At 43.9% G+C, this 12,541-nt stretch overlaps 1 protein-coding gene across 1 annotated transcript in view; it reads right to left on the bottom strand.

Annotated features, from left to right (window-relative positions):
- Frmd7 (FERM domain containing 7) overlaps positions 1–12,379 on the bottom strand; it is a 43,242-nt gene extending 30,863 nt beyond the window's left edge. Inside the window, exon 1 of the mRNA XM_085684832.2 lies at positions 12,308–12,379. Within this exon, the coding sequence (XP_085540958.2) occupies positions 12,308–12,364 (57 nt within the window). The 5' untranslated portion in view covers positions 12,365–12,379. The remainder of the gene's footprint in view (positions 1–12,307) is intronic.
- Between the last annotated feature and the right edge of the window lie 162 nt (positions 12,380–12,541).

Genomic DNA, 12,541 nt, shown 5'->3' with positions numbered 1-12,541 from the left:
CTTTGCCATTCCCCATCTCGACATTTCGATCTGGAAGCTCTACCATGAGGGGGGGGTGTGCCAGAACTCAAAGCTGCTGGCTAGAATTCTCTAGTCATACCCAGGCGCAAGCACAGTCGTGTCCGGGGCACTTTTAATTCGTCTATTGCCTTTAAACACTGCGCATCAAGAAATCCAGTGCACAAGAAAGAGAAAGCATGATTTGACTTGCAAAATGTGACATTGTGGGGAAGCCAAGAAAAATTTCTAAGTTATGAGCAATGTTCAGTGGGAAACTTGATCCCAATAGATGCTAACCTTCGGGTCTTAAAATTAGTCATTCCCAATACATGTTTCCCAATACCTTCCTCTTTTGATTGCTTAGGTGGAAGTATTTCTGGAGAAGGTTCTGGTTAAGCTGACTCATTGCTATTTATAAGTCAAAGCCAAAGATATTCTTCTCTTCTAAAAGTTAAATTTGACACTAGCTACTCCACCTTGTATCAAATGCAGAAGTGGGCTCCTCGTAGCATCCACACAAAGACTTCAGGGGCGTTTGTGGGCTATTAGGGTCTAGGTGACCTCTCTTCTGTGTCATTCCCTGCAAGAGCCTGAGACAGGGTGCTTCTCACTCCTGGTATATATCCATTTCATAGGACCAGCGAAGGATTACTCAAATCGCACAACCACACATCTGCATAGAAACAAATTGATACTCTTCTATATAAAATAAGTATACTGCATCCTTCTTGCCTCAAGGTCTTGCCTCCTAAAATCAGTAAACTGGCATTTGGTATGCTGACTCACCCATCTGAGCAGGGACTAGTTGCCTAGCAGCCGAGAGCATGAACAAAATGCGCACATTCGTATTTATTGAGCACGTACTACGTCCCAGGTCAAGCAACGTACACGCTTTGCCTTCACAGACTCCATAGATCTCACTTTGCCTGAACTTTATCCTACTCCCTGAGAGAGCTCCCAACAAAACAAGGTCACCTTTGTGTCCCTGTGTGATGCTCAGCTGCCACACACCTTTGCAGTATCTCTGAACTGTTTTCATTGTTCATCTGTCCTCTGAAGGCTCCCTAAGAGTTGAAAGACTGTCCTCAAGCCAATTCCCCCGACCAGCTGCTGACCATTATCTGCCCATCATTCCCTGCACCTGTGACAGTTAACGCAGCAGCTCTAAAATGCCAGGCCTTTAAGAATGGGGAAAGGGGTCAAAGTTACAGGATCTTCCCCCGTACCATCCCATCCAAAGCTTGTTTCTACCCCTTACCTAGGTAACTTCATTTTTAGTGCCAGGAACTGAACACAGGGCCTTGCACACATCTGGCAAGCACTCTACCACCGAGCTATCTTCCTAGTACTTTTCGGATTTGTGTTTTGGGCATGATCTTGCTAGTTTGCCTCGCCTGTCCTTGAACTGTCTCTGTGTTCCCAGGCAGGCCTTGAACTTGTGACCGTTCTTCCCGGGCCACCCAAGCAGCTGGAAGTAGAAGCGTGATTAGTCTGCAAACTTGAGCGCGTCACTTCTACACGCCACCCAGTTGTTAAGTAGGAGTGTTGCTGCCTCCTATTTCCCTGTGGATTTCATTTAGGGAATACATGCAGAATTCCTAGTTTCATGCCTGGAACACAATGGGCATTTTTTAACATTACTAGCTATTATCATTATAATTTAGGTTGGAAAAGAGTCCGAGGGTCCTTGTGGGCTAGTGGGCAAGGGCTTGATATTTAGGGGCAGGGAGCTGGCACATCTGCAGGGCATATGACTTTGCTATAGGCAGCTTTACCACTTTAGGAGGCACTCCCATTTTGAGGCTTAGGCAGAAAAGAACTTTATACTGCAACTGTTTTAAATTTATTATTTGTAAATGAACAGGTAAAAATTACACGTATTTATCATGCGCAGCATGACATTTAAAATATGTATACACTGTGGAATGATTAATTTGAGCTAATTAACATATGCATTACCTCACATATTTATCATTGGGACAGCTTTTTTAAATGAAGCTTCCCTTGTTGTTTAGGTTCTGGTTTTTGGCCTTACTCCAAAGCAATAGGTGCTTATTAAAAAAATGAGGATATTGAGCATGGTGATGCATGCTGGTGCACACTTTTAGTCTCAACTATTTAGAAAGTTCCACCTACTTGGGAGGCTCACCTGAGTCTGAGGATTCCAGATAAGCGCTGGCGATACAGCAAGTTATCGCAAGAGATGGGTAAACAAATAAGTCTGGAATGAACTAGATATGCTAATACATCTGGAGTCTCGGCATTTGGAGTGTGGAGGAAGTAGGAGCATCAAGTGTCCAAGACTAGCCTCGTCTACATGGCGAGTTCATGGAGCTTAGAGGTAACCTGGGGTAGACGAGACCCTGCCTCCAAAAAATGAGGAAATAAGTCAACAGAAAAGAAGAAATTACGCCCTCAAAATCTCATTAGAGTCAGTCAGTCCAAGACCTGACAGTAAAGCTTGTAAAACAGTTTTCAACGAATGTCACCTAAGTCTTTAGTGACAAACTTTTTAAAAGCTTAGTACTGCATGACAAATGCCGTAGGAAAGCACCCTGCTGACCATGTAAGCTGTCTTCTCCTCTTAGCGGTCACAAACAAAATGAAGACAAATACCTTTGCCCAGAAAGAAGTACACACAGCTATAGACACAACCCAACTGCTCCCTGAGGATACATTTTTTTCCCCAGAAATTCAATTTCCTCAGCTAATTTAGGGCGGTTTTGGTTGTTGCTGTTATTGGTTGTTTTAGTATTGCTTGAGACACAGAGCTAAGTAAAACTGACACATTTTAAGATTTATTTTTAAATGCTGAAGTCCAAATACAAGTTGCAAAAAGGAGACAGGCCAGCGAATGACTTTGCTCATTGTGAAACTGTGACAGGATTTTCTACGCCCAAACTGGGCAGTTCTGCAGTCAGCTTGTTACCGTTAGCTTCTGACTCGTCTTTCGATGTAGTTGTACAACCTTGGGCCCATAAGAAACCTTGTCGAACATTAATTACTTTGCATGAACCCCCTCCCCTTAGCTCTTGCTCCTCTCTCCTGTCTCCAATCTCTCAGCACTCCATTTCCTCACCACTCAGATGTAGCCCGCCTGATCTACACACCACAGGCTTACCCTTGCTTCCTCCTTTGTCTCTGGACCATCTTTGCCTTTGTTCCCTCAGCCCCCAACTCCCCAGCACACGCCGAAATAATTAGCACTGGTCGTTTAGGGCTCAGGTCAGAAAGAGCTTCCTTTGAAGGCCCGTATGACCGTCTCCATGGTGCCAGGGGAAGAAGCCTATTATGGTAGATGTCTTGGGAAGATTCCACCGTCACTGTGGTGCCTGGAACTAGTAAGGACTCTTGGGTTCTTGTTTAAAGAAGAACTTATTGTGTGAAATAAGTGGGACCTCCAGGAACATGGGTAGGTGCAGAAACAGTTATCTCCTAACTTCGAAGGCAGCTGACAGGAACTTTGTGAAGTCCTGAGCATGTGGTTCTGGAGAACCTTTGTCTGTCCCTAAGTCTGCTGAAAGGTGACTTTCATCATCACAAAAGGAATCTCAGAGGACAAAGGGCTGCTTGTTTAAGACAGCTAAGCCCTACCATTAACCATGAGGCGCCATGCCTAAATGCTTCCAGGGCGATGGGGGGGGGGTCAGCTCACTCTAGACAAAATCCATTTTCTGACCCCACACCTTGGGCCCAGAAGACAGGGAGGAAGTTGGGGAGAGAGAAAAAGCAGGAATAAAGAAAAGTGGCCTGCAACAAAGACTCTGGTGATGTTGGGGGCAGGGGCGATAGCTGGAGATTCTCATAGCTGCTGTTTTCACAGCCTGCTGTTCTCCCCCAATGCCTGTCACTTTCCAGTTTAGCCTAGATTTGCGGCCTTCAGCAGATCTTATCAGGAGGGCTTTATCCTATTGGCTTGTGACTCTGCACTGCCTGCCTCCTGGGGTACAGAGGAATTCTAAAGGCCAGGCCTCTTTAGTGGGAGAAATGTGCTAACCAAATCGTTTCCAGCTCTGTCAGTCATGGTGTTGTTGAGTGACACCAAGTATCACAAAAGGCTAGCACTGCTCCCTGGCACTTGGCTGGCCGTCTTCATGCCCTTCTAGGAAATAGCTGGGCCTCTCCTGTTACCCCAGTTAGTTCTGCCCCCAGGGCCATTCCCCTTTGACCCCAAGACATTGGATCCCCTTTAGTGACTTTGAAAATCTGCCTTCTCTGGGCCATAGTTGTCAGCTTCGTTGTCTTCATGCACAAGTTAAACCTAAATTCTTAAGACTGGGACATATTTGTGTTCCTGACAGTCCAGACAAACACAGGACTGCTGTCCCGGGAGAAGAGAGAAACATAGTGGACTCTTGCTTGCTAACGACAGAGTGCCTGGCCAAGAGCGGGAACCCTCAGCTGGGAGGATTCCTCAGCACCAGGATGGCAGGAACAGCAGGCAGGGACCCTGTGTTGTGATGAGAGGTCGGAAAGGCCTCAGCCAGCTGAAACTCTTTCATGAGGTTCCCGTAAGTGCAGACGGGAGGAAACATCCAACCATCACCCACCTGACTCCAAACCAGTTCTGAGGTCCTATTCCTACAAAGCTCCCTTCAGATCTTCTTGGGACTGGTTCCTTCCTCCTTTCTGCTGTGGAGAGCAAGGAGGTTGGGGAGGGGCCGGCTGCAGGCCAGGCCTCTCCTCTGGACTCTGGCAGGAAAGCATCCTGGCATCCAGGTGACAGGAGATGAAAGGCCCCCAGTTGAGTGGGGGTGGGGGTGGGGGTGGGGGCGAGCAGCACCCAAACCACATTTGGCCTGCTGGCTGCTTGACAGACAGAACACAAGCGTTTTCTTTCTTTTTCAGTTCAATTTATTTTCCAAATCAACAAACCTTAGGCTTTGAGGGACAGAGAAAACTCAGTTCAAACAAAAGCGTTCTCTGGGCAGCATTGGCCCCCTGTAATGACAAATAAATCCCTGGCAAAGACACTGCTAATATTGGCTAGGCTGGGCTTTATGATTCCCGGCTGATTTTCCATGACCTGACCTTCCAAGTTCCTTCCTTTGGCCTTCTTTCCACAAGTGGGCGAGGAAGTGAGCCGCTCCAGTTCATCTGTTTTTCTATCTGCAAACCCTTGATTTGGGGGATCCAATATGGGGAGGTCTGCACAGATCTACAGGACAGGCTCCAAATTCCTGAAAACTCAGGAAGCTTCATTGCTCACAATGCAATTTCAGAGAAAGCCTCCTGCCTAAATACAGAGTAGCCAAGAGTCTGAAGCTCGAGAGTCTATGACTTGAGTCCTGGTTCACCTATTGAGCAACAGTGGGGTCTTGGGAAACTAAAGCTCTCTATGCATTCATTTCCACGCCTGTGCAAATAGACAAGAACCTATTATTTCTGACCTCAACAGCTTGGGCTGCTGTTGCTGGAACATGAGTCTCAGGATGTCCGTTCGACGTTTAAATCTGGATGGGCCAGTGAAATGGCTCAGGGGGCAAAAACACTTGCCACCAAGCCTGATGACCTGAGTTCAGTCTCTAGGACCCATATGGGAGAAAGAGAGAACTGACCCCCTCAAGTTATCATCTGACCACTACACATGTATCACAGCACACGTGCATCTGCATGCACACAACACACACAAAAGTAATAAGGAAAAGTGTAAGAATAAATTACACTTAGAGTCTCACCCATGGGCCTGAGTGTAGACTTACTGGCTTTGCTTTATTACATATGCTAATTTTTAACAACTCTGTGGAGTGGATACTAATAATCGTTTCTTTTATAGATGAGACAAATTTTGAATCACAGAGAAGTACACTAGTTAATGACACTTGTTTGTTTGATTTGCATGGAATTATGCAAGATGGAGCATGCAAAACATATTTAGTCTATACCATTGATCAACACTATCTATGGCAATTATTCAGCAATATTGTTGCTCTTGTTGACTAGGTTTGCATTACTATGAGTTGTGACCATGGAGTAATTTACAATGTGGTTTGGTTGCTTCCATCTACTTCCTCCAAGGAAACCCTGAGTTATTTTAGGTAATAGTAGACAGTTATTATTGACCCTCATAGGATTAATGACCAAAATCCCAAAGGAAGGGCCAGACAAATTAACCACTCCCTGAAAGCCCCAGAGAAGTGACGAGCTAGGAGAACGCAGCTTTCTCAATGGAGGTAATTGACAAGCTCAAGGATTCTGCAAAGAAATTCCAGCCCGGGAGAAGAAGACTGTTCTGTCACTTTGGAAAGGGTAGAAATGATAGCTCTGTGAGCAAGGAGTGGGAGGTAAACAAACCTGGAGTTCTTGCCATGGGCCAGAAACCTTACGTTTGCTATCCCATTTATTTTTTCCACCGGCCTCCCAAGCTCGGTGATATGGCTGTTAGCATCTGACTGCTAGGAACACAGGTTCAGAGAGGCGCTGTGGCCTTCCTGAAGTCCCACTCAAAACTATAAGAGCTGAGACTAGAATCAAGGCCGAACCATCTCCAGATACATTTCATTCTATAATTCCATCCATAAATCCAAATGGAAAAATTATTATTGTCCCCCTCAGTGCAGTCTGTTCGCTGTGTTTTCAATCTCTATGGCCAAACAGCCAAAAACATGAAGATCACTTGCATTCCTTCTGACTTGATAGCTCCTCAGTTTCCTTCCCTCTCCAAACAGGAGTCATAAAATGGTTCTAGAAATTCTGCCTCCTTTAACATCTCTTGTGTCTGGCCTGTTTCTTGTCTGTAAGCATCGCTGGCTAAATTCACACTTTAAGGGAGAGAGGGAAAGAAGTGTGGGGAACCAGCTACCGTGCTCAGTTCTTGTGTGGTTCCCTTTGACTGGTTACAGAAACCCAATCAGTACACTAGCTGATTTAACTACATTCTATGCCATAGCTTTCTTCATTTTGCATGTACATGGAAATAATCACAACTGTGAATTCTGAAGAAATCATCAAAGCACAGAACACTCGTACTATTTAGACAAAGAACCAAAAAGCTCTGACTTAATTGGTATCTGGACTAGGGTAGTAAATTCTAGGGCCATCCACACAGAGATAGATGGCAGACGGATGTAGTTGCTATCTGAAGATAAGGGTTAAATCAAGGAGCTTGTTTACTCAAGGGTTCTGCAACCTAAACAAGTCTCTTGTGACCAAGGCCATTTCTCAGCTTTGGTATGTGAAGGCCGTCCCTCCGGAGAGAATCATTCTGAATCTGTTGAAAACAGAGGCCAAATGGCCCTTCCCGAAGTTACACGTCCTCAGATTTCAGTTTGAAATATTCAATAGTCCAGCCTGGCTTATTTGAGATTAGATGTCTAGTCCTCTCAGGCTAGAATACTGATGTTCAGGGACATATTTGTTAGAAAGTGCTTTGAGCATGTAAAATTGGAGCCGCTGACCTTGTTATCATCCAGATTCTACCTGCTCTCTCAAGGACCTAGCACACATCTTTTACTAAATATCAGTTGGGCAACTAAACAGATAAGTTAATAAGCCAAGCTTATTCTAACATCTTCACTTTTTGACATGGATAGCCTCCCCAATTCTCCATCACCTTCAGAAGATAGACTGGACTTCGTCACAGGTAGACCGTAGTGCCTGAACAATGGAATCAGTATTGAACCTTGGTTTTTCAGCCAACTCCTGTTTTCCTTGCAATCCAGCCATCCAAATGACCTTTTCCTTTTGTGAAAAGACCACGTTGTGTTCTCTTTTACACAGCGATCTTCATATTGTCTTTTTGAAGATGTCGTCATTGCCCCTTCATTCTAGCTCCCACATCTTACTCTCTCGGTGCCCTCCTACTCAACAACCTAAAGAGCTGTTCTTTGGGGAAAATTTCCTAATGCTTTTAAGTCTTGTTTTTGACGGTTGTGATTCAGCTGAGATTCAGATAAGCTCCTCAAGGCCCCACAGCTTGTAAACGCAGATTCCAATTTATCCTGGTTTATCAGACTCCAGATAAACACTATCACATTTGCGTTACTCCTCACAACTCAAGATCAAAGAGAGTACGTGACTGGCCTAAGATGCCAGGTTTTGCAGCCTGAAATCCAGGTGCGTTTTATTATACCAGAGCAATCCCTGTCACTGGCGTTGGAAAAACCTAGCCTTGTGATGTGGGCCAAGTTATCCAATTCACTGCTGACCAAATTACAAAAGTTCCCCTCTCACTACAAATTGGGAAAAAAAAACCCTCTAGACAAGTATCCATAAAGTAAATTCCACTACTGATTAAAAAATAATCACTGGGCAGTGCTTTGCTTTTCCATTTGCCTTAGATAATGCTCAGTCTAGACACTGCCTATCCTTTGTCTTTGTTAGCAAATGAGAGCCAGTGACCTTTGTTGTGAGCTCCTGAGGGGATCAGGTGAGCTGATTCACCGTTCTCTTACTGGGTAATCACCGGATGGTCAGCAAGATCACCTAGCCATCAGACAAAGGTCAAAGCAGAGATACTTTAACCTCTTGCTTGGACTTTAGCATCTAGAAACTATCAAGTGAAATTGTTGTTTTGATAAATCCAGAAACAATAGCTTTGGTGGAGACAAGAACAGAGCAGAGGAATGGAGTGTGTAGACGTCAGGCCAGTTGTGGTGGTGGGATAACTATTTCCAAAAACTCTCCATCTAAACAGAAGTGGCGCAAACAGCTCAAGTTAAAAGGAAGTTGCGCTGCCATGGTGTGTATATGCGGAGGAATTAGGGATCTATAGTCAATGTCAAAAACTAAGCTCTCCTCTAACAGTCCAGAAAAGTTTAGTGTTAGCCATATCATTTCTTTCTCCTTTCTTTCTACTCCCTTTGTTGAAGGAGCAAAACTGAATTTGCACTAAAACTTGTAATCACTTTTTGAACCATCTGATAGGACTCTATAGCTCCTCTTGCCCACTCAGTCTCAGCATCCAAAAAGCCACCCTTGATCTTCTAAGGATGCTGACAGTGGCCCTAAGGTTGATGCCTGAATTTGACAATGATCAATTTTATAAAATATATATGGGGACTTGAAAACCAAGATGAGATTCTTGCTCCATGGTCCCCCTAGGATCGTACTTCAGCAGACACCTTCGGGCAGTGCTGAAGCTGTCTGCCCTGCCCGTGCTCCCTAAACACTGTTCAAAAGTCGCAGTGGAAAAGGCTGACGAAGATTTTCAGAGGTTTCATCTGTTAAGATCAGCACACATTGCCTTAGAGCAAAGAAACGCCAGGCAAACAGGATGTCTCCTGGAGCCAGATGCTCTTCCGAATAATCTAACTAAAGGGTTTAGCAAGTTAAAGGCAGAATAGGACAAATGTACACTAATCACATGGACAATTCAACAAGAGGAGAAGGAATCGCCCAGGCCAAGCTACTGCCTAGCTAACACGGCTTAGGCTAGAGTACTCCCTTGCTTAAAAGAAATTTACCTACCCCTGTGATAGTCAGCTATGCACAGAACAAGGCCTGGACTTACGAGATCCTCGGTGGTAATTTCTAACTAAATAGATACATTAATCAATGAGTAATTAATAAGTGTCAATAATAGGGCTTTGGTGGCTACAGATGCCTTACCAAACTGTTAAATATTAGAGCTGCATATCAAATTCCTCAGACCTGACTTTCTAGCAACATTTGCCCTTCTCCGTGTTTAATTGGAAGACCCAAGTGTACATAATCCCACTATAAATGGTGACCTTGGCATTGAGGATTTGTAATCAGTCTTTGATTTCAGCTCTTGTGGAGTCTTAACAAATGAGGTTTCTCAATCTACAGGCCTGAGACAGATATTGAATATTGAGAATATCATAAAGATTATGCCACTGGAGTAGAGATTAATGGTTCTGAATTTTTATTACTTTCTTGGAAAACATTATTCTATCTGATAGTATGTGCTTTTTAGATCTATCCTGCTATATGTGCTATACAATTGGCACAGATGCCTAACAGGCCACTATTTTAGCTTGCATAATAAATTACTTTCTTGAACCTTATCTTTAAAGGATAATCTTCCTTGGGAAAGATTCAAACTCCTTCTGACTTCAGTCTGCTATCAGAAACCCTATCATATGGCTTTCCTGGGCTACGAATAAGATCTCCTCATTATAAACCCATGCATTGCTTGAATCTGTTCGAAATATGAGTGCTAATATAAGAGAACTTTCTTCAAGTTTTTTTTGTAGTTGTTGTTGTTTGTTTGTTTATTGATTTGAGCCAGGGTTTCATTTAGCTGAGGCTGGCCTCAAACTGAACATGTAACTGATGACAACCCATAGTCCCAGAACTTTGGAGGTCATAGAGTTATACCATTTCTGTTGCTCTTAGGCATCAGAATTAGTGAACAAATTTTCAGTAGGGTGACCCTGACTTCTAGTGGCCATCTTGCTGCATACATTCTCTTTCATGGGTAAGGAAAGAAGGACCTGCTAATGGCTTACGAAAGCCACAAATGTTCACTGTATGCTAAATTACTTATCCTTAGGGGACAATACAAAATAATGTTCTTGAGCAATGTTTCAGGCCTAGACAACTACTGACAGATGAGTTTTCTAAATGCAGTTGCAAAAGGAAGAGTGTGTGTGGGAGGTTCTGGATTCAAAACCCCCACTCCGTACTCACACACTATGTTGTGATAGTATATAAGTTATCCAGTGGTCCCGCATCCCCTGACTCTGCTCTCACCACCACCACCACCACCACCATCATCACTATGGATATTGTTGGTAAGGAGACACTGTTGTGCTGATGGCCAGATGCTAAGTTCTTTTCCCTCCCAACAAAGCTGCTTATAGTACTGCATCCTGTGCTGTTCCCACTCAGGAAGGCACATGATTGTTACGCGCGGTGCAGCCTTGCACAGAGGAAAAGGGATCGGAGGCTTTGACACCCGAATTGCTGGGTATCAAATCCCTTCCATTATCTTCCCAAGGAACACAATGTGTTGCAGCTGGAAAGAGACACTCTGACTTGAAGCCAAATCAGGCTGGCTTCCAGCTGCTGGAACTGGCTCCTAGGGAGGGGAATTCTGTGCAGCTCCAGTGCTGCGCTCCCCACTCCGCGTATAATTGGATCTGAATTAGAACTGCACATTCATAAAACTCTTCTGTCACTTTCTGTCAAAGATTTCTCTTTGAGATGCCTAAAGTATCTATTAAAAATTTAGCCTCCAGCGGTATCTTTTGAATATAGCTCAGTCATTTGGGTTCCGGAGCACGGCACCAGTCCACCACCAGCTTGCAAATGGACAAATTACTCAAAAGACATTTTCCACCCCTCAAATATACTTCCAAGAAAGAATAGGAAATGCCCCATAACTCTAATGGAATCCATTTGCTACAAAACAAATCATTCAGGTCCGTGGAACTAGAAATGCCTTTTGCGCATAAAACTGAAAGGAAGAGACAGCAAAATAGCAGCTAAAACCAGAAAGTCATCACCAACAAAACACATGATTCAAGTCAAAATGAAATCCTCATTGGAAAAATGGGCTACCGCACATCACGCTGAGCCTAGAGTAGCTGTCACTTTATGTGTGAAAGAGGGAGAAAAAGCATGCAACATTTTTGTATGAATTTCATGGAAAATGGACTGTTTGTTCCTTGTTAGTAGCTTATGTAAATATCACAGGAAACAGCACTTTGCCTTCCAATAAAAAGAAAAGTAGAACGTTTCAGAATGCTCATACATAAATCCTGACATCAAATCGCACAGATGTGAGGGTGTTGGAGCTGGAGCATTAGATGATGTTCTTAATACATTTGTTCTTTCTGGAAGAGATGAGGTATAATTGTATGCAATCATCCTGTAGCTAGGAATTATATTAAGAACTCTGAACTCTAAGTACTAAATCAAACTAAATCGTCTCTTATCCTATTTTCCTCCTTCATTCGTGCCATTGCTTCCTGAAGCTCTCATTAGAACTGTAACTTTACTCCCCATAACCCGTAGTTTTTCCTAAGAAAAGGAAAGCAGTCTTCCCCTCTCATTTCCCTCAGAATCTACCTCAGACTACAGATAAATAATTTCAGTGAACAATAATGCCTTATTGGGTAGAACTGAGTCGTTGCTGCCTTTTCACAAATACTTAGCGTATTTTTCAAATCTGTTTTCAATGTCCCTTGAGAGAAGAGAGCATGTTCTAGAAGAAAGGTTAATGGGAAAACATGAGCCACATCGTGACATTAAATACAGACTTCTTTTCCAAATCTAAAAACCACAGTCCTCCTTCATTCGGTTCTAAAGCAGACATAACATCCCTGGCTAATGGGCTATCCACAAATGACCATTATTGAATGAATAATAAAGGAATCATAGCGACGTGATTTCCACTTACATCAACCACAAAAATCTTCTGGGAATCATCCAAAAACTGCACTTTTAGATGGAGCATCCTTAGCGAGGCCGTTGGGCTGCGAGCAGATTCAGAATGCCGTGGGTGCTGTGACAGGAAGGGGGCTTGCTCCAGGAATCTCACTCTCAGCTGGATGCTGAGCACTCGGGTCCCCCCACCCCCAGCCAGGCATCCCTACTTTCAGCGGGGCCCACTTCTATTTGCTTGAAGTAAAGC

Source organism: Myodes glareolus, chromosome X, assembly GCF_982192425.1.
Source record: "Myodes glareolus chromosome X, mMyoGla1.1, whole genome shotgun sequence".
Taxonomy (NCBI): Eukaryota; Metazoa; Chordata; class Mammalia; order Rodentia; family Cricetidae; genus Myodes; species Myodes glareolus.
Note: the sequence above shows the minus strand (reverse complement) of the source record. Positions and strands in the feature narration are given on the sequence as shown.